This window comes from Kryptolebias marmoratus, linkage group LG2, assembly GCF_001649575.2.
Source record: "Kryptolebias marmoratus isolate JLee-2015 linkage group LG2, ASM164957v2, whole genome shotgun sequence".
Lineage (NCBI taxonomy): Eukaryota > Metazoa > Chordata > Actinopteri > Cyprinodontiformes > Rivulidae > Kryptolebias > Kryptolebias marmoratus.
The window spans coordinates 28,439,749-28,459,772 of record NC_051431.1 but is presented as its reverse complement, the minus strand read 5'-3'; the positions used below and the strand labels follow the sequence as shown (position 1 = coordinate 28,459,772).

The 20,024-nt window shown below is 38.7% G+C and overlaps 1 protein-coding gene across 1 annotated transcript in view; it reads right to left on the bottom strand.

The window, feature by feature from the left end:
* znf277 (zinc finger protein 277) overlaps positions 1 to 20,024 on the bottom strand; it is a 29,718-nt gene that overhangs the window by 6,996 nt on the left and 2,698 nt on the right. Inside the window, exons 2-8 of the mRNA XM_017436538.3 lie at positions 15,063 to 15,276; positions 14,875 to 14,963; positions 14,615 to 14,697; positions 12,151 to 12,242; positions 5,424 to 5,534; positions 3,036 to 3,168; positions 59 to 123 (exon numbers count right to left, since the gene is read on the bottom strand). Of these exons, the coding sequence (XP_017292027.1) occupies positions 59 to 123; positions 3,036 to 3,168; positions 5,424 to 5,534; positions 12,151 to 12,242; positions 14,615 to 14,697; positions 14,875 to 14,963; positions 15,063 to 15,276 (787 nt within the window). The remainder of the gene's footprint in view (positions 1 to 58; positions 124 to 3,035; positions 3,169 to 5,423; positions 5,535 to 12,150; positions 12,243 to 14,614; positions 14,698 to 14,874; positions 14,964 to 15,062; positions 15,277 to 20,024) is intronic.

Genomic DNA, 20,024 nt, shown 5'->3' with positions numbered 1-20,024 from the left:
GTTATTCGGATTCTGAGTTTCAGCTGTGGACTCAGATGTTCCTACTAAGGATACTTACTCATCATCATCTACCAGATCTCGGTCATCTTCACTCTGAACCTCCTCCCAGGTTTTTCCCAGTTCCTTACAAGAGAACACACACATTGATAGGAAAAAAAAGGTTGCTGTAATAGTCTTCACTTCCATCTCAGTTACTGAGAACAAGCTAAAAACAAGATGCAGGAAGAAAACAACAGGGAGGACGTTTCTTGTTTTTCACACTTCAACCTTTATGTGTTTAAATCATTTATAGTTTTCTCTTGACTCACTTTTATCCAATTAGCATCTGATCTACAGGCAGCAGCATCATTTTCTGAGGCTGCTGGTGTTTTGAACGACTGCACTTAATTCCATCTGCTTTGGTTAAATACACGTAATATCCACAATCCTTCACTCTGTGTGGGACACAAATCAAGTCCTGATGAACTCATATCCAAAATACTTTTTTGTTGACGTTGTCCAAACATTTCCAGGCATGGGGTTTACATTTTAAAGCTAGAAAGTGCAGAAACGTGAAGATAAAGGTCAGAAAAATTTGGCCTTGATAGAAGAAATACTCCGAAAAGATAACTGAGGCTGCAAAGAGACTCCCCCTGGTTGCTGCTTCTAGATAAGGTTCAGTGCACAAACATGTTAGGATTAGTTGTTCATTATTTATGCAATCATTTCCTGTTTTAAAGTATACCAGGGTTTTAAAAAATCATTTCAAAATGACTTTTATTGATATGCATTTCCATCTTTTACTGAAATGTTCTTTCAGTCACTACTCAGAGTCCATAACCATAGGTGAAAGCAGAAACATAGATTGACTGATAAACAGAGAGAGCAGTCCACCCTTTTCCAACTGAGGACTATGGCCTCAGATTTGGAAGTGCTGCTCTTTATCCCAGCTACTTCACACTGGACTGCAAACCAATCCAGTGAGAGTTGGAGATCACACCTGAAGATGCCAGCATCTGCAAATGGCAGAAACAGAATCCTGAGGCCACCGAAGTAGACCTCTTCCGTCCCCTGGCTGCATGGTAAAATTTTGTCCAAAAAAGTGTAAACAGAATCGGTAACAACAGTCTTGGCAGAGACGGATTCTCATCCTGACTCACTGCCTGACTCGCTGCCTGCAATGCAAACCTGACTCTGACACCGTTTGTATAGGGACTGAAAGGCCCATAGAAATGAACTCCCAATCCCATACTCATGAAGCACACCCCCAGAGGGTACCCCAGGAAACACTGTCAACTGCCTTTTCCACGTCCACAAAACACATGTAGACTGGTTAAGCAAACTTTCATGGCCTCTTAAGGACCCTAGCAAGGTAGAGAGCTGGTCCAGCATGAGTTTTCCCTTAGAGATGTGGTAAGAACTTAGGTTATTTGGAAGGGACTCCAAGTAGAGCCACTACTTTTCCACATTGAGGAGCCAGTTGAGGTGGTTCGGGCATCTGGTAAAGATGGCCCGTGGATGTCTCCCTAGGAAATTGTTAAAGGCATGTCCAACTGGGAGGAGACCACAGGGAAGACCCAGTACATGCTGAAAAGACCATGTCTCTCAGCTCACCTGGGAACCCTCCCGGAAGAGCTGGAAGAGGTGGCTGTAGAAAGAGATGTCTGAGCCACCCTACTCAAGCCGCTGCCCCTGCGACTCGACTTTGGAACTACAGGCAGATAATGGACGGATGAATTAATTTTTTGAGATGTCAGAGACAGATCAGGATTTTCTTGATCAAATGAAACACAAAGTTGCTTTCCTTTTCCCCCTAAAAAAATACACATCAGCTGTTTCAAAATGTTTGTGGAAGCGAAAAATATGTCTGGTTAGCATGTGTATCAATCATTTAAATAGTCAACTGTAGGCTTGGTAATACTCCATAAATAAGTTAACATGGTAATCTTGTTAGACTTTTAACATTACTTTAAAAGAAGCAGAATGACAGAACAGAAGTAATGTTTTGCCCAATACGCATGTTAACTTTGGAATTATAACTAACTTCAGGTGGTGTTTTATCTACACTTTTATTTAGTTCTTTCATCTTCCAATATATTTGTTAAAACATAAATCAATTAAAAATAAATCTATTTTTTATGACCTGCTCAGGTGTTTTAGCTCAAACAAATTTTAAACTTAATCTAAGTACTTGGACTTAAAATAAACTTGAAACTAAATCTATCTATTTTCCTAACTGCTTTTCTGTGCAGGCTCGCAGGAAGCTTAAGCCTATCTCTGTGTGATGTGGTTAGAGTGGGTAACTGAGATCTGATAGCTTCAGATGCATTTTAATGTCCGATGTGAACTTTGATACTTAGAGCTGACCATTTGGACTGAAGCAGGCACAATGCGTGTTAATGCCAGGTCTGAACAAAGCCAATGTAACAGTCGATAGAAAAAGAAGTATTACGACACCTTTTCATAACATCACTTCCTACCATGGATTCCTTCAGAATAGATCTTGTTTTGTCTTACATCCATTTGGAGAAAATCAGATATACTGTTAGGGGATCTGTAAACAAATTCTATGATATCTGGAAGCCATTTATATCTTATGTAGGGAAAATTTCAGCAGATAAATTTGTGTAAAGGCCAAATGTTGGCTCTTTATTTAGGCACAAACCTGTGCTTTGCATTGACTGATGTATGGATATAAGGTGGATACATGTTGGAGTAGTAGATCCGGTATAAGAGGGGAGGTGAGGGGTGGGAGAGATTTCTGTTGCGTGTGTTTCTGTAAGTGTTTTTTTTGGTTTATGTAAAAAATAATTAAAAGACTGATCAAAAAAAAAAAAAAAAGAATAGATCTTGTTTATTTCTTCCATTTTCCTGGGCAAAGACCACTGCACTGTCCTGACTATCTAATAATATGCTGAATTTACAGCATTTTTTGTTTTTGTTCATTGACCAAATATACAATACAAACTATTCTGTTGCCTGTTTTGTGGCTTACAGAGACAAAATGAATTGATCTAATCTACTTAAGAAAAGAGTAGAGATGTATTTTTATTTACCAGATAGTTGATGACATAGAACCGATCATATTCATGGTTGCTGGCGTTGATGCGTCGGTGACTCTTCTTCCTCATGTGATCTTTCAGCGTGGTTTTATCTCTGAATGTTTTCTCACAGTACAAACACTGCAAACTGATTAAAAAAAAGGAAAAAATACTCACTTAAAATAAAATACATTGTTTGTCCTTTTTTTAACCCTATTCCTACCCTTTACTGATCACATTCTGCTGTCCTTCACTGGCTTTTCTCCTTCTGTTTTAGGAAAGGACTTTTATTGGGCTCACAGTAACAAGCTGTTAATATATAATATAATATCATATTTACACTAACAGACTCTCTCGCAGAATCTAATCCACTAAAAAAATCTGACAGATCTGAGTTTGTCATATAGCAGTCAGCAGAGAAAAAAATTCCTTACAAATTTTATGTGAAAGCAGTGAAGCACATATGTCAAACTCTGGTCCTCTGGAGCCTCTTTGTGCATTTTTTTAGATATTTTCATGCTTCAACACCCCTGACTTGTAAATATATTGGTCAATAATGGACTTCTATCAAACATGATGACATGCTGAAAAGGAAGTTCAACCATTTGAATCAGGTGTGTTGAAGTTCAGAAACTTGTAGAACATTGAGCTTTTAGGACTTTAGTTTCTCACCTGAGCATAAATCAAACATGGTGTGTAAAATATGCATCACAGTGGCTGTGTTACTGAGGTAAAACACCAAGCAGAACCATGTTAGCCATTTTTATCCAGAACCAACATCTGCATTTTAAAAAAAAAGCAACCAAAACTCGATATACAGCTGAAACTGTCCTTAAAATCTGAGGAAGGCAAGAATCAAACCCTCTTAGTAAAGCGTCAGTATAAATATATATATATATATATATATATATATATATATATATATATATATATATATGGCAAGCAGCCATCATAAACGTTTTAAATTTAAAATAATCCAAGGATGTAAATTATTAACAACTCAAACTGACAGCAATGAGTGACACCTCAAATCACCACAAGAAAATCTCTTTTTTCCCAATGAGCTGATCAGTTTAATTAAATCAGTTGTTTAATTAGTCAAACTACAAACCAAATATGTAGTTTTGAAATAAAATCTTTATGGATCTAAACGTTTTCATGAATCACTATTAATGTCATATTGAGGATTTGAATAATTCAAGCCATCTAAAAACAAACCTGAGTTGGAGAAATTTACAGTACAATCTTTTTTTATGGGCAGCTGTGGTTCAGTGGTTAGAGCAGTCATCCTTCAATGAGAGAGTTGGAGGTTCGATTCCTGGCGGGAGCCACATATCAAAGTGTCCCTGGGCAAGACACTGAACCCCTCACTGCCTCTGATGTGTGCCCCATCAGTGTATGAATGGAGTTTATGGATTAGTCTCCATAGAATGATTTATTCAGATTAGCTTTGTAGACGTTCAGTGCTGTGTGGATGTGTGTGTGGGTGGGTAAATGAGGGCACAGGTTGAATTGAAATGGATTTGCGTAGTCTGATTGGCTAGAAAGGCGCTATAAAGTACAGTCTGTTTACCTTTTTTTTACATTAAGTAGACCAAAAACTTTGCATATTAAATATTATTCTAATACAACTTTATTTACAGTTCATTACTAAATTAATCAGTGTTAATTTATTAGTGTTAATAAGTCACATATCTGAACTTGTGTTTTTATAAATGGTTTCACTAACATCACTAGGTCTTATTTCATTTAGATTTTTTTTCCTGATAATCACTCTGGGACAGGACCATTTTTCCTGTTTGAAAGTGCTTTGGTTCACTGAATCCTAGACTCAAATATAATGTTGAAAAGCTTTGAACAAGTTTTATCTAAAAATAAAACTAACAATCCAGAACGTCCTCTCAACATTGTAAAGCTGGGTTCACACTTTGATCTCTGCTATTGTAGACAAACTCTTATGGAAGAACCAAAATAAAATCTCTGGTCGTAACCTGAACTGGTGGTCAGTGGTCGTTCAGTGTGACAGGGTTACCAACAGCTGATTTATTTCTCTTATGATCAAAGACAACCTACAACAAACATCAAGCAGTGTCAGAAATTTTTCACATCCATGAGAACGTTCACAGATGTCTCCTTTTCTTATTCTTCCTTTTTAAGAGTCTGAATGATAAAAGCATCAACGCTTGGGCCTAATTTGCACTTACTGCTGCTCTGATATTTCTGTTGGATCTTTGATATATGTGCAGCACTGTACATTGTACAGTGACATAGGCTTCAATCAAAATTTTATAATACTGAGCTGCCCAGTGTGACATGCACTCAAGTTCTTTAGAGTTTTTAAAAATCACACAATGGGAGTCAGCCTTTATAGAGAAACAAAACAGTCAGTGTGTCGGTTCTTACCAGTCAAGTTTGTTCTGCAGAGTGTCCAGGAACCTGTTGCAGTAGACTATGTTATCTGGCAGCCCAATGCTGAAGGAATGTTCTCGGGCCATGTGGTTCAGCAGAGAGGACCTAAAAATACGTTGAGACATTTTGTTAGAAACAGCTGAATGTGAAAAATTTCCTTACAGTAAAAATAAATAAATTGTAGAATTTAAAACCAGTGTGCTTGAGATAAATACTGTCCACTTTATGTGAAAGTACAGTTTGGACAATTTAATGACAAAATAAAACACTATTAAAATATATTTAAAAACAAACAAACAAACAAACACATTAGTACATGTTTGGTTTTGTATATGTTTGGTATCCATAGCCATTCTTTGCAATCATCAGGCCTGAACCCACTCAGCCCGATAATTGCAAAAAAGTGTCTATGGATACCGGTTCCAAAGTGGAACAGTCATCATTTACCTCCTCTACATGGATGACATCAAGCTGTATGCCAAGAGTGAGCGAGACATCGATTCACTGATCCACCCGACCAGGATACACAGCAAAGACATTGGTATGTCATTCGGACTTGATAAGTGAAGCCGAATGGCGTCCAAGAGAGGCAAGGTGATCACAACTCTCTGTAGGTATTTGGTTGTGGCTGACTTCCTTCTGGCCTCATCATAGTTGCCATTTGCTTGTGGGATTCAAAGATATTTGTATCTGTCCTGGACATCTGCAATGTTATCTTCGGGTAGTTCAGCCCCTTCAGTAAGGTCCTGAAGAGCCAACTGAATGGTAAAAACAAAGTTCAAGCCATCAACACATACGCAGTTCCAGTTATCAGATACTTGCTAGTATAATAACCTGGCCAAAGGAGGAGCGCCTCACAATGCACAGAGGGGTTCACCCTAACTCCAGCACCCTAAGACTGTACACTAAGAGAAAGGAGGGAGGCAGAGGACTAGTGAGCATCAGAGCCACTATACATAGACTGACACAAGCAGAACATCAGAGGCACTGCTACTGGAAACAAACGAGGTGCAATGCACATAATTTGGGTGTTTTACAATGTGTCTGTGTTTGGATTTGAACTGTACATTTATTTGCAGGTCACAACTCTTTGGAGGGGGTACTGTGGCAATCTGCCATTCCACTACCTGTTGTGTGTCTCCTGATTTCCTGATTGGTCGGCTTCTTGACGACCCACAGCTGCTCTGGATTAGAATCAGCCTCCGAAGCATTCTTAAGGCAGTTTGGAGGGACAGACCAGCGCTGATGCATCAATTGCCTTTATTCGTGCATTTCTAACTTGTGTTCTGTTTGTGCCTGTCCAGAAAACCTGGTTCTGTTCCTGAGCACGTCTCCGTCTCCAGGCTGTCAAACCGAGCTTGCCTCCTACGCACCGTGAACCCTAGCCTGCGAGCCTCCCAGCCTGAAACCCTTCTGCACAGATTTGCCTTCAGCCCACCAGGGAACTAACGGACCACAGAGGACCTTTATTCACCTGTAAGAACTCGGTCTAGCATCTTACCTGGAACCGGCCTACCTGTAGCCAGCCCCTAGCTAACCTGCAACTCTCTCTTTCCTCAGATCCTATAGATAGCATCCCTGACACTGTAATCAAAACTCACTAACCTTTAGCTAACCTCGCCTGTGTCTTCCCTACCACGAGTTAGTCACCTTCGACAAGACCCGTAAACCTCAAAGAAAGTTAAACTAGCTAAAACAAAGAGGAAAATATTGTCCTAAAAACTTATCGCCCGATGGACTCCAATTGCTGATAGTCAATATATTCCAATTGCCATACCCCAACCACTAATTACTATTTTAGATATCGATAACAACACTCGTACTAGTGTGTAGTACGAAAGGAGCTAAGAAAGGAACTATTCATAATGGAATTATAAACAGAATTCAGGAAAATATAAAAATCAGTTCAGGTCCATTTGTGATCTGCGCTGCAATGGCTAAAGATGTAAGAGACGGAGGCAAGTTTATTCCACATTTCAGATGGTGGCTGGTAGAGTTTTTGTGCTTCAGATGTTCAGTTGTACCTCTAAGTGCAGAGTCTGTACAGTAAGCAACTTTGCTTACTGTACAATAATAAATATGTGCAATAAATATGCACATATTTATTATTGTAGTTTGTATGTATGTTGTTTAAATTGTGTTGTTTGAAGGATTTTAGAAGTTTCATAGAAGTCAGTGTTGCGTTTTGCTGTAAGGTTGTCACTGTTAAGTTTTAATATTTGAAAATAGTTAACATTAAGTCAAAACTTTGAACTAGCAGCATTCAAAAAGTGCAAACCTCCGCTAAGGCCACAGGGTCAATTGAAACATTTCTGGAGGTACCCTGACACCAGCAGAGATGCTTCACCTGCCTGAGCATCAATCGTGTGTGCATGATCTTCATCTCTCCTTCAGCACCAAGGAGGAGCAACACATTTTATCAGAGCGAGTCCCTCTAAGCAGAGCTGCGGAACACGTCTCGGTGATCACCGACCTGTCTCTTTCAGGATGGGGGTATGGATCTGCCTTAGGTGGTGTGAGGAAAGTGGTCAATTCACGTCTCTCCACATAAACGTTGTGGAGCTCCTCACAGTGTGCAACATGAAACAAGTTGCACACTGCTGCATAGGGATGGGAATCTCTGATCTCTACCCGATACTATACACATCTGGATTCACAAGCTATTATCTGATACATTTAAGATACCGCCTTCAATTCAATAAGACTTACCTCCTCATCACGATGCATCTCGATTTAAATAAACTTAGCTTATTGTTTGTATGATTTTTTTATTAATAAAAATGAATGAAGCAATTCAAATTTCATTTATTAATAAATTGATCTTTTACATAAGGTTTCTTTACAAAAATAAATTAGCAATTTGAAGTTTGATTATTAACAAAAAGCTATTGCACATTGAAGCTTTACACAAAAATAAATTAACCTTTTCTTATGAGGAATTCCTGTTAAAGTCCTCCGGCTTGAAATGTTCCCTACTGAGCTGATTCGACTCTCTTTATACAACCCTCCCTTCTTACTGCAACTTCCCATTGCCTCCTTAAATCTGTGTTACTGGGAAACCTTCAAAATGTGAAGAAAAACAACCTCGCTTAGGCTTTAAGAGAGAAGAGGGCTGGCTTGTCAGTTCGTCCTTGGTTCTCACCCTGAGGGATAGAGATTGGCCAGGTTTATAATATTACAAAGAGGAAAAGGAGGGGAAGAAAAGGAAAAAGAGGAAAAATCTTTTTCCCTTTTTTGTAAAATCTTTGTAAAACTACAGTTTTTTTTACCTACCTACAACAAAAGGTTAAAACAAAAGAATTCTTTTTACCTTTAGTAAAATAAAATGCTTATTAATTTAAGACGGATTCAACATCTTTCACCACCAGGGTTGGAGCTAAGAAACCGTGAACAGTGGAGTTTTAAAAATAAAAAATAAAAAAAGACTACTTTTTGAAAGTCCTCTAGCTTAAATTGCTAAAAAAGCCGAGGCCAGTTTCTAATGGTGGTGATAGGTGCCGAAGGAAGAAAAAACTAAGAAAGAAACATCTAAAACTGGTTAGGTTGATCTAAATAAAACTACGACTTTTTTTAAAATTAATATACAGGGTATACTTTTCCCAGTGTGAAATTAAGGACTTTTCAATTATTTTTTTAATGTAAGTTTTTAAACTTTACAAGGACCGCACTTTGGGTATAAAACTATAGGTTAAAACTCAAGAATACAGTTTCAATTCACTATCAATCAAAATTATTCATTTCTGTTATTTATGCATTGTGACAGTATTCTACATAGCAAGGGCTAAGTAAAATAAAATATAACAAAATTTATGTTGAGTGCTCTTATTACAAAACTGTGCGCTTTTAAATATATCAAGCACTTTTAAGAAATATATATATAGACAAGTATTTTCCAAGTCTTAAAAACACCTTGTTGAAATTCAAGCATTTTCAAGGATTTCAAGCACCTGAATATAAATTATTACAGTTTGTGTGCACACATAAAGTTGGGAATTAATTATCAACAACAAATTAACAATTAGGTCAACAAATTAGATTAGTAGGTTCCTTTTTAGTTACCGTTTTGTGTTTTTCTGTCTTTGTTTGGATTTGGTGTTTTCTTTTGTTTGACTTGTCTGTTACATGTTTGCTCTTAAATTACTTATCTTCCTGAAAATCTGCAGATGCTGAATCTGCTCTTATTCAGCTAAAACTGACACTACAGACTGACATCAGTTCTACTGCAATTACATGGAGAAACACTAAGCCCTGTTGCATACTTTTCAGCAAAATTAGATATGGTTACAAAGGATCTCCCTAGGTTGTTTTCATGCTGTGACAAAAGGAAAAGCTGTTCTTTCTTCACTTGACATTGTGGGATATGCAAACCTCACCTTGCTGGTACCACATTCTGTATCAATGATCTTATTAGAGCAAAAAACTTCACATCTTTCAGCTGAACAATGGCTCAGATACACATCAGTTACCTCAGAACTGTGAAGCTGTGCTGGAGCAGGGTTTGTACACATCGCTCTGATCTAAAAGACACACCTCTGACTAACACTGACTTGTTCCTGTTTGTAGATGGTTCTGCATCATGTGATCCTGCTACTGGAACTGACCGTGTTGGCTTTGCTGGTTGCTCTCTGCTTGAAACGCTTGTTTTTGGCTCTTTGCATCAACACTTTTCTGTACAAACTGCTGAACTGATAGCACTAACAGAAGCATGTAAACTTGCAGCTGGTAGGTCTGTCTCCATTTTTTACTCAAGTTTTTCAGACCTACCAGCTGCAAGTTTAATTCCGTTAGTTAAACGATTATTAGAGAATTTGAATAATCTTCATCTTTTGAAGTGCACTTTCCTCACAGACTATAGTGATGATTCTGATAGCTTAGATCTCTGCTTAACCAGCAAAATAGACTACAATGTGTGACTTTTTTGTTTGTTTTCATGTTTTATGTATCACTCATTAATATGATCAGAATTATTTTCCTACTATAACACTTGACTAAAAACAGAAATGTCTGTGTTCCACAAAAACAGATGCCTATACTATCTACATGTTTGTTCAATGTGCACTCTGGAAAAAAAAAAAGAAAGAAATTTAATTTTACATGTTTTGCTTAATGACATTTAACTTCACAAACTTAATTTAATTTTACTTTCTTGATTTTACTTTTGTAATACCTTCTTAATCTTTTACCATTATGACATTACATTATGATTATTCTTCAACAGATTAATTGTATTACTTACAAACTGTATTTTGGTGGTAGTTCACTTTGACCTGGGAAGTAGCAAAAAACGTTTTTGACCGTCTCTCTGGCAAAGAGGGGTTGCAAGATAAGTTTTCCTACCAAATAAACAAAATAATGACAATATAATAAAGGGATGGATGGTCGGGCCAGTAGGTTTTTCGTATCTTGTGTATATGTTTTGTTACATCTGGAAAGTTAATGTTAATGCTCTGTTTTGTTTTTTTCTTCATCTTTCTTTCTCCCTAAGTCTAACCATATCCAATAGTAACTTCTCATTGACATGATGGAAGGGGAATGTGGTAAACTTAATGTGTGATTAATATCAAATATGACATATTTTCTATAATCAAAAGAGGGGAATGTGGTGGCAAGGTTTTTATAAGATCACACCTGACTGTGTAATGTCTGAATTCCTATGAGGTTTTCACCAAATGACCCTGTTACTCTTCACTGAAACCAGACTGACCTTGCTTCCTGTCTCCTCCTCACCTACCAACATTATAATATCTTAAATATAAGCTCCTGTGTGGACTCTGGCGGTAGAGCTTTGGTTCAGAGCTTCCCGTTCGGGCTGGGGCTCTGATGTTAATTCTTAATTGTCTTTAAGGCTCTCTGTATGTCGTGCACCATACATAAATAAACCTGTTTGAGTGTTTTCATCTAACAGTGCCTGGAAATTGATTTCTTCCACAATAATAGTCAAATAACCATAATTATTGTTTAATCTTATTTATGAATGGTAATCCCACGCGATATAAAATACAGTTATAGCTTCTCACTCTGTGGTTACTCCTATTGACTGTATTTAGAAGAGAGGAGGGATCCGTCCAATATGGCGGTGACACAGACTGCACTCCAGCATGTAATGAGGCATCTACGTATTTATGTCTGTGATTGGCAGACCAACTAAAACCCATTCTGCTTTGCAGTCTACAGGAAACGCAGTTTGGTCAATAATTTGTTTTATTTTTGCATTAATACATTAATGTCGAATTTAATCAATACAACGAGGTAAAATCCGGTGCAGTTAGAATTTTCCTTCTAAATTGCAGAAATTTAAAGCTGCCTTACTGATGCATTCATTTTGCGCATGCACATATTCTTGGATCGATGCAAACCGGTTAATCTTACCATCCCTACTGCTGCAGAATCAATGTTTACTGATCCATACAGAAAACAGACTGGCAGCAGCCTACATAAACCACCTGGGAGGCAGAAGCAAAGCTAAATGGCTGAAGTGTTAGGTGCACATACATCTTCTGTCCATTAGAGCAAGGTACGTCCCCATGTTCTGAACAGAGCAGCAGACATGTCAAAGAGCAGCCATGACACCTGAAGTGAAGCTTCTCCCCAATCTAAAAAGCTATGGCCAAAGATGTAGGTTTCTGCATTTGAGAAATATTCCAAGAAATACTTCTGGACATTGTCGGTCTGAACTTGATTAGACTTAACTTCTACCACGCGTCTTCCTCACATGGCCTACCTGTTTCCGGTGAACTCCTCACTGCAGAACAAGCAGAGACGGTGGAAGCTGCTGTCATCTCTCTCCTTCTGCTGCTGCTCCAGCACCTCCTCCTGTAGAAGACCAAGCTCTCACTTAGATTGAAGAGAAAAACAAAGTCCACTCTCTTTCAGTTCTGGGTTTTACATATCAGGACATAATAATAATGATCTGGACCCTCATATACAAAGACTTGTTTGGATGTTTTACTGAAACATGGCATGTACTTAAAACAGGAAAACAGCACATTTCCTTTGTACATCCTGATCAATCTAAAGCTAAAAGCAAATGAGACACCTACCCTGTCATGTCTCCACTTAAAGATACAAACAGATGCAAGTATATCCTGGACATGTGATTCTCCCCTCTGCACAATCAAAAATCAAACAATGTCAGGAGTGCACTGTTGAGGCTAAGGTATTCAAATCTTTACTCACATGATCATTTATACAACTAGATGCACTCGGAGAGTGCAAAGCTCTGCCACGGCTATAGTGTCATTAAAAGTAGTCAGGTCTGATCACCACCAATAAATCGTTTGTAGTTTTGTTACAACCCAAACATTTCCTAACAAAATCAGTCAGGGGCTTGGTAAAATGTGCTCAAGCTGTAAGTTAACCAGCAAAGAACAGGAAGTCACAAACATGAACCACTGACTAGTAATGATGCCATAAAGACTGGACGGTGTTTGGGGATGTGTACCAGTGGAGTTAATATTAGGGGAATTAAACTAACCAAGAAATCCTTCATCCCACACTGTACCAACTTGTAGCCTATTTCCAACAAAGGCTTGTTAGAATGAATGAATCATGCTTTTAACCAGGCCACCTCACAGTAATGTTAGTTCCATTTCTTAATCACATATAATTTGTACAATGACTGAATGAAAATGCATCCTCTTAAAACAAACAGTCGTCCTGTGATGAATGGATGTTTTTCTTAGTAATATGTGTACTCCACTTACACAAGAAAAACCTGCTCTTGCTGCAGATTGCAATCCTTGTTGTGCTGCACCTCAACAGGATTGCTTTGGAAATCTAAAGCAGCTGATGAACCACTCGTCATCTTTGGCCAAAAAATCCTATAGGCTTCTAAATACTTGCTCTCTTTGCACTGAAGCATCTGCAACAATAGCAATCCTCCAATAATAATAACTAGTAGTGGGGCTTTTGGTAGCTTGGTGGTCAGAGCTGCGGTCTTGTAATCCTGAGGCTGCAGGTTTGAGCCCAGGCTATGGCAGGAAGGACATCTGACGTACAACAATTGCCAAATCAGTTGTGCGAGTTTGCTCACTGTGGCGACCCCTGAAGAAGAGAGCAGCCGAAAGAACATCATCACCATCGATAATAATAATTAGAAAAATTCCTGAAAATCTTTTGAAGGGGCCTGCCACTTGGTGCATTTACAGTGAATCGGGATGTCTCTATAAGTTAATCATTTGTAGACGGTTACTTTTTCACTAAAATCTGTTGAGTGGCTCATAAGATATTTTGCTAACAAACATTACCCCAACAAGTTCTGGAAAAGTTTCAACCAAAAACCTAAAGGATCTGTTAGCTGTCTCAGTATGTCTTTGGGATCACTGACAGCTACTTACACACTAAGTTTTAGCTCAATATGTATAAAAAATTACAGAGTTATAGTCATATTTGTATAAGCTTTGGGGGTCATCTTGTATATTGAACAGAGAACTTAGTAATCTATTACCACTCAATATTGGTTTGCTCTCAGCTATTACTACACCAAACATTTGCACAACATGTATAAAAATTACAGAGTTATAGTCATATTTGTATTAGCATTGGGCAACTACTTTGAATTTTAAACAAAGAACTTGAACTGTTAGCAGTAGGAGTACAGGCAGAGGTTACTGGCAGCTACTCCTACAAATTTTAGCTCAGTATTTATAAAAATTACTGAATTATAGTCAGTTTTGTATTCTAAGTTAGCTGTGGTGGCCATCTTGAATCAGAATTTCTCCAAACGTTAAATCAACTGTTGATATGCATTCAATAGTTACTTTCTGAGCGTTTCATTAAAATCCATCAAGTGGTTCAAAAGATATTTTGCTAACAGACAGTGAGTGAGAGTGCAAATGGTTGTTTGTCTTGTTTGTCCCTATGTGTCCCTGTGATGGACTTGCGACCTGTACATGGTGTACCCCGCTTCTCACACGTTGACTGTTGGAGGTGGGCACCTGAATACGCTGAATACGCTTGTCTCCTGTTTTCACATTATTCAGCCTCAATATAATCAGCCTTTCTGGAACCAAAAATCTGAGTTTCTCCTCTTGGAGTAAATTAACTCAGAGTTTGGAGATTAACTTAACAGTTTGTTAAACTTATTTTCTAGAATACCCCCTCCCCAGTCACTGAACAGAGAAATGGAAAAAGCTTCCTGTGGTCACCAGGACCATTGCTGTTGGATTTTGTTTACAGATCCTCACCAGTCGTTTCTGCTGCAGCCTCTCTCTGAGAATTCTGTCTTCTGGAAAAACATCACACAGCAGGAAGTAGTCTTCCTGTTTCTCTGCAGGTTTAACAACAAGTTATGAGAAGATGACTCATATCATCAACTTTACAATATAAAGTTCAGAACATTCCTGCAGATAAAGCAGGATCCACGATTTTTTTAAATTTACATTTGCAACTTGTCTAAAAGAACAATGCACGGTTGCTGTAATGTCAGGGCTGAGACTGAACTCACCAACTGGACCTGTGGAGTTTGTTTTGATCACACTGCAGAAATCTGTGACGGGCTGCTCCAGGAACCTGCCCTTCCAGTACAGTAAGTACCTGTTGGAAAACACCACAGCAGCTTGATGTGACAGTGCACTAAGTTAACGGTTTGCTTTAACAGACTGGAACTGTTCACACATGAGTCATGATCCGTACTTTGGGAGGTCTGTGATGAGTTTAACATCAGCAATGACGAGCTTGTGCTCCATCAGAAGGTGCCTGAGGAGAACGTCTTTCTGCAGGAGAGGGCAGGACTCAGAACAGAACAGACACACCAGCAGCTCCGAACTGGGACACTGCAGACTGAGAGAGCAGGAACCCCCATCTGAAGACTCTGGAAAACTCAGTGGTTCCAGTATGCTGTCCTCACCTGAGAAGAAAGGCAGCATCACATCATTTACCAAAAAAATTATACCGAACCTGTAGACTTCTACTAAAATACATGCAGAGTAGCAAATGATTGATCTAAATTAATTTGTTTCTACGAGGGACACAAGTTCTGGTAAGAAGAAGAAGTCCAGGTACTCCGGTTTTCTCCCACAGACCCAAAACATGAATGTTGGCATAATTACCAACTGTTGTCCCTAGGTGTGAGCGAGAGTGTGAATGGTTGTTTGTCTCGTTTGTCTCAATGTGTCCCTGCGATGGATTTGCGACCTGTCCAGGGTGTCCCCCCCCTCTCACACAGTGACTGCTGGAAATAGACACCAGCTCCCTGTGTCCTGGCATGAAAATGTAGGTAAAGAAAATGGATGGACGGACATTTCTTTGAAAGAAACCACTATCAGCAGGTCGGCGCTGTACCAGAACCAGAAATTAGTATCAGTCTACAAAACCAGAATCGGTTCGCTTCTGATCTTTTGTTTTCAGGTGCAGTGTGAAAGGTGCAATCGGTCCTGATTTCAGTATGCCAATTATAACACAACAGTACACAAAACCTGTTTGTGAAAAACAAAGAAGTTTAAATAAATAACTTGTTTACAACAATTTTGATTTTCTTCTGTATTCGTTTGAAGTAAAAATAAAATGGTCTGATACCATTTTATTCTTGTGATATCCTCAAAATAATTAAAACATTAAATGGATGTTTGTTTCACCTTATTTTCTGTAGAATAATACAATTATCTAACCGGGGGAGTATACATTATCAGGATGTGTACATAATATTCATAATAGTAGAATATTCTCTTGTTTTACAGTATAAATATTTGCTACTCGTGTGTTTTATCGAGATAAACCTCTGATGAGATGTTTTAGAACAGGCTGTAATTCTCTTAAAACCTTAGGTTTTAAGCCCTGTGAGTTTATCTAGAAAGTGTTGCTGTCACGAACCAAAGGAACAGTTCTAAAATGAGAATAAAGTTACTTTAAAATACAGTTAAATCATGAACAGGGACTTTTGGTTATGGTGTGGAGGTGAGCAGACGCATTGAACCAGAGCTCCCAACCGGTCGACTAAGCCTCCCTTTGCCAGAGTTGAAAAAAAATTGATTAACTTATGATGAAAAGGGGGAAAGCATCAAAACAGACACAAGAAACAGGCGAGAGAATTTTTAAAGATCTAGTCGACGAGGGCGTATCTGACCAGCACATGGCTATGGAAGGGCTTCAAGCCAGCATCGGAGCTATCCACAAAGAAATCGTAGCCATTCGTTGAGACATGAAGGAAGAGTTGTGCTGCTTTCGCGACAACTTCTCAACCGACATGAAGAGAGATTTAAGAAGTTTCCAAGAGGAGATCAATGGAAAGCTAAACGAAATCGTGTCGGACATAAAAGAGAACAAAAAGAGAGCGGAGAAGTCGTTACAACGTGAGGCAGAAATGGAGGAGTGGACCATGGCGGCGAAAGAGGTACTGTCTCAAGCTATAAGCAACCAAGATAAAATCCAAGCTAAGCTGCTGACTTAGAAGCACGCTCACGGCGAACAACATCTGTGTGTACGGGATTCCTGAGGATACGGAGGCAGATAACCTGTTGGAGTTTATGGACCGTTTTATTAAGGCCGAGCTGTCACTTCAGGATACCGACCCAGCTATACAACGCTGCCACCTTTGGGTCCTAAACCACTGCACAATGCGACCCCCCGCTCCGTGGGGATCTACTTTCTGGCATTCAGAACCAGGGATTTGGTGCTTCGCACCGCATGGAAGAAAGGAGAGATCCGCCTCAATCAGCAGCAGGTTTTTTTCGACCAGGACTATCCAGCAGAGACCCAAAAGAAGAGGAAGGCTTACGGCCCTATCAGAAAACTCCTGAAAGAAAAAGGTTTCCGCTTCCAAACCCCGCCGCCAGCTAAGCTCCGGGTGTTTATTGACGGTGACTCGTCCACATACAACAATGCAGCGGATGCTATGAAGGACCTGCAGAAGAGGGGTCTCGCTCCTGAGTGCAGAAGCAACGAGGGTCCCCCCACTGCAGTGCCAATGGAGAAATTGGACAGATTGTCTTGGGAGACTGTGGAGGCCAAACGACAGAACCAGGACTCACATGGAGACAGAGCAAGGAAAAAACTCAGCGGATTTCGTCATGAGGCGGGGGACGCAGCCACCTCTCCAAGTTAAGCACCGCTCGTTAAAACCCAGGTGGTAAGATAAACATTCACAGTGATCTGATCCAGCATGTGGATTAAGAATGGAATATTTTTTAAAGAGACACTGTCAGGCATCATTATACTAATCTCTCATTTAATCTTTGCTAAAGTTAACAAGAAACATGTAACTAAAATGGAATATATATAGATAATACATGACCATCGTTTTGGGAGCTGGTTTAAAGGCTCTGATTGTGCACTGAACTTATACTCGTACTGAGCCATTTCCGTTTGCACTGGAGAGGCCCCCCATGAAAAGAGTTTCATGGGGACTTTTCTCTTCATCCAGGACTCCTTAATGAGTCATTTTGTTTTGGAAGTCGTTCTCTTAATACGTTTTCAAGGTCCAAGTTTTTTGTTTTTGTTCTTTATAAATGTTTTAATGTTAAGGTCGCTTTGGATGTGTAAGTCAGAGGGATTCATTCATTTAAAGATTTATGTTCCAACAGCAATATAAACTTATAACTATTAATGTTCACGGGTTACAAAATTCTATCAAACGAGGGAAACTTATAGCTAAGATGAGGAGAGAACAGCAACAAATCATCTTCTGGCAAGAAACCCATTTAACAAAAGAGAACCATGAAAAACTTTTAAAAATGGGGTTTAAAAAGACATTTTATTCTTCCCACCCAAATGGACATACTAGGGGCGTGGCAATACTAATTGCAAATAATGTGGACTTCCAGGTATCCAAACAAATTACAGACAAAGAAGGTCGTTTTGTTTTGGTGAGGGGATCGTTAGATTCAAATGAAGTAACTTTAAATAATGTATATAGACCTCCAGGGCATGACAAAACATTTACTGATAAAATATTTGATCTCATACTGGCAGAAACCTCTGGAGTTTTGATTTGTGGAGGGGACTGGAATGCACAACTGCACCCTTCCTTGGATTCCTCAAACCACTTAAAACAAATTGAACTCCGAATCACTGTATCTTAAAAAAATGACTAGAAAGATTGGTTTAATTGACGTCTGGAGGGAATGCCATCCATTGGCTAAGGAATTCACCTTTTTCTCTCACCCACATGCCGTTTACTCAAGAATTGATTACTTTTTCATGTTTAGAGCAGACAGATATAGGGTCCTAGACTGTAGCATTGGCACTAGGGATATGTCAGATCACTCTGGGGTATATATGAAACTATATTTAGATTCCCATCCTAAGATAACAACATGGAGACTTAACACAGCTCTGTTGAACGATAATAAATTTGAGGAATTTACTAACAAGGAATTTATGGAACATGTAGAATTTAATAACAGCATAGAAATGTCTCCAAGTATATTATGAGATGCAGCAAAAGCAGTACTGCGTTTGAAAACTGTGGGCATCAAGGAAGAAGAAAGAGAAATCTGCGCAATTCAATGACCTGACTAAACAGCTAAATACTTTAGAGCAGAAGCATATTGAAACTAAAGACCCTGGCCTACTACAGCAAATTACTGAAATAAAAGCGAACCTAAATGAGAAACTCAACGACAAGGTGATACTTAGTCTCAAATATATCAAACAAACTTATTATAAAAATGGACCTCGAGCAAAAAAAAATATTAGCCTGGCGACTGAAACAACAACAGCTAAACAGATCCATTTTTAAAATTAAAAACCCCATTTCCAACCAGATGTGTTTCTCACCAGATGAAATACATAAATCATTTGTAATGTATTACAGGAAATTACATAGTCAACCCGAATTAACCGAACTTCCCTCAGTAGAGCAGTTTCTGGACTCTTTGGATCTCCCTTTAAATGGCGTGAAGCAAAATAAATGGATATCTGCAGATATAACACCAGCAGAGGTCAATAAAGCCATCTCAAACCTGAAAGCAAGTAAGTCACCAGGCAGGGACGGATTTCCAGCTGAATGGTATAAAATTTTACAGATATTTACAGCTCAGGCACCACTTTAATAAAAACATTAAAATAGGGGATAAAAACGACCAGGACCTCATTAATATCTTTATGGATGCTTATCAAGGTAAATCTTACAAGAAGAGGCTGTCCAGACTATATGTGTTCTTAGAAGCCTACAAAAAAACATCAACATTATATATCAAAAATACATGGGAAAGGGAGGCAAAAATAACACTGACAGAGGATGAGTGGGTAAACATATGCCAAATCAACTCTACCACCACTAGCTCAGGACACTGGAAGGAATTTTCATGGAAGAATATTGTCAGGTTTTTTATAACCCACAAAAGAACATTCTCTCAGACTGGCAGAGGTGAATCGGGACATTGTTGGAGACGATGTAGCAATGTGATGGCTGACCACTTTCATATTTTCTGAAGCTGCCCACTGATTTATTCCTACTGGTTAAATGTAGTTAAAGAGATAAGAGTAATTCTTGGTTTTGAAATTGAGCACAATTTTCAAAATATATATTTATGTAATTTACCAAATGAACTTAACATTCAGGATAAGTACCTTTTGTAAATACTACTGATAGCAGGAAAGAAATCATTAACAAGAAATTGGCTTAGTGGGAGCCCACCGACGGTGAGAGACTGGTCA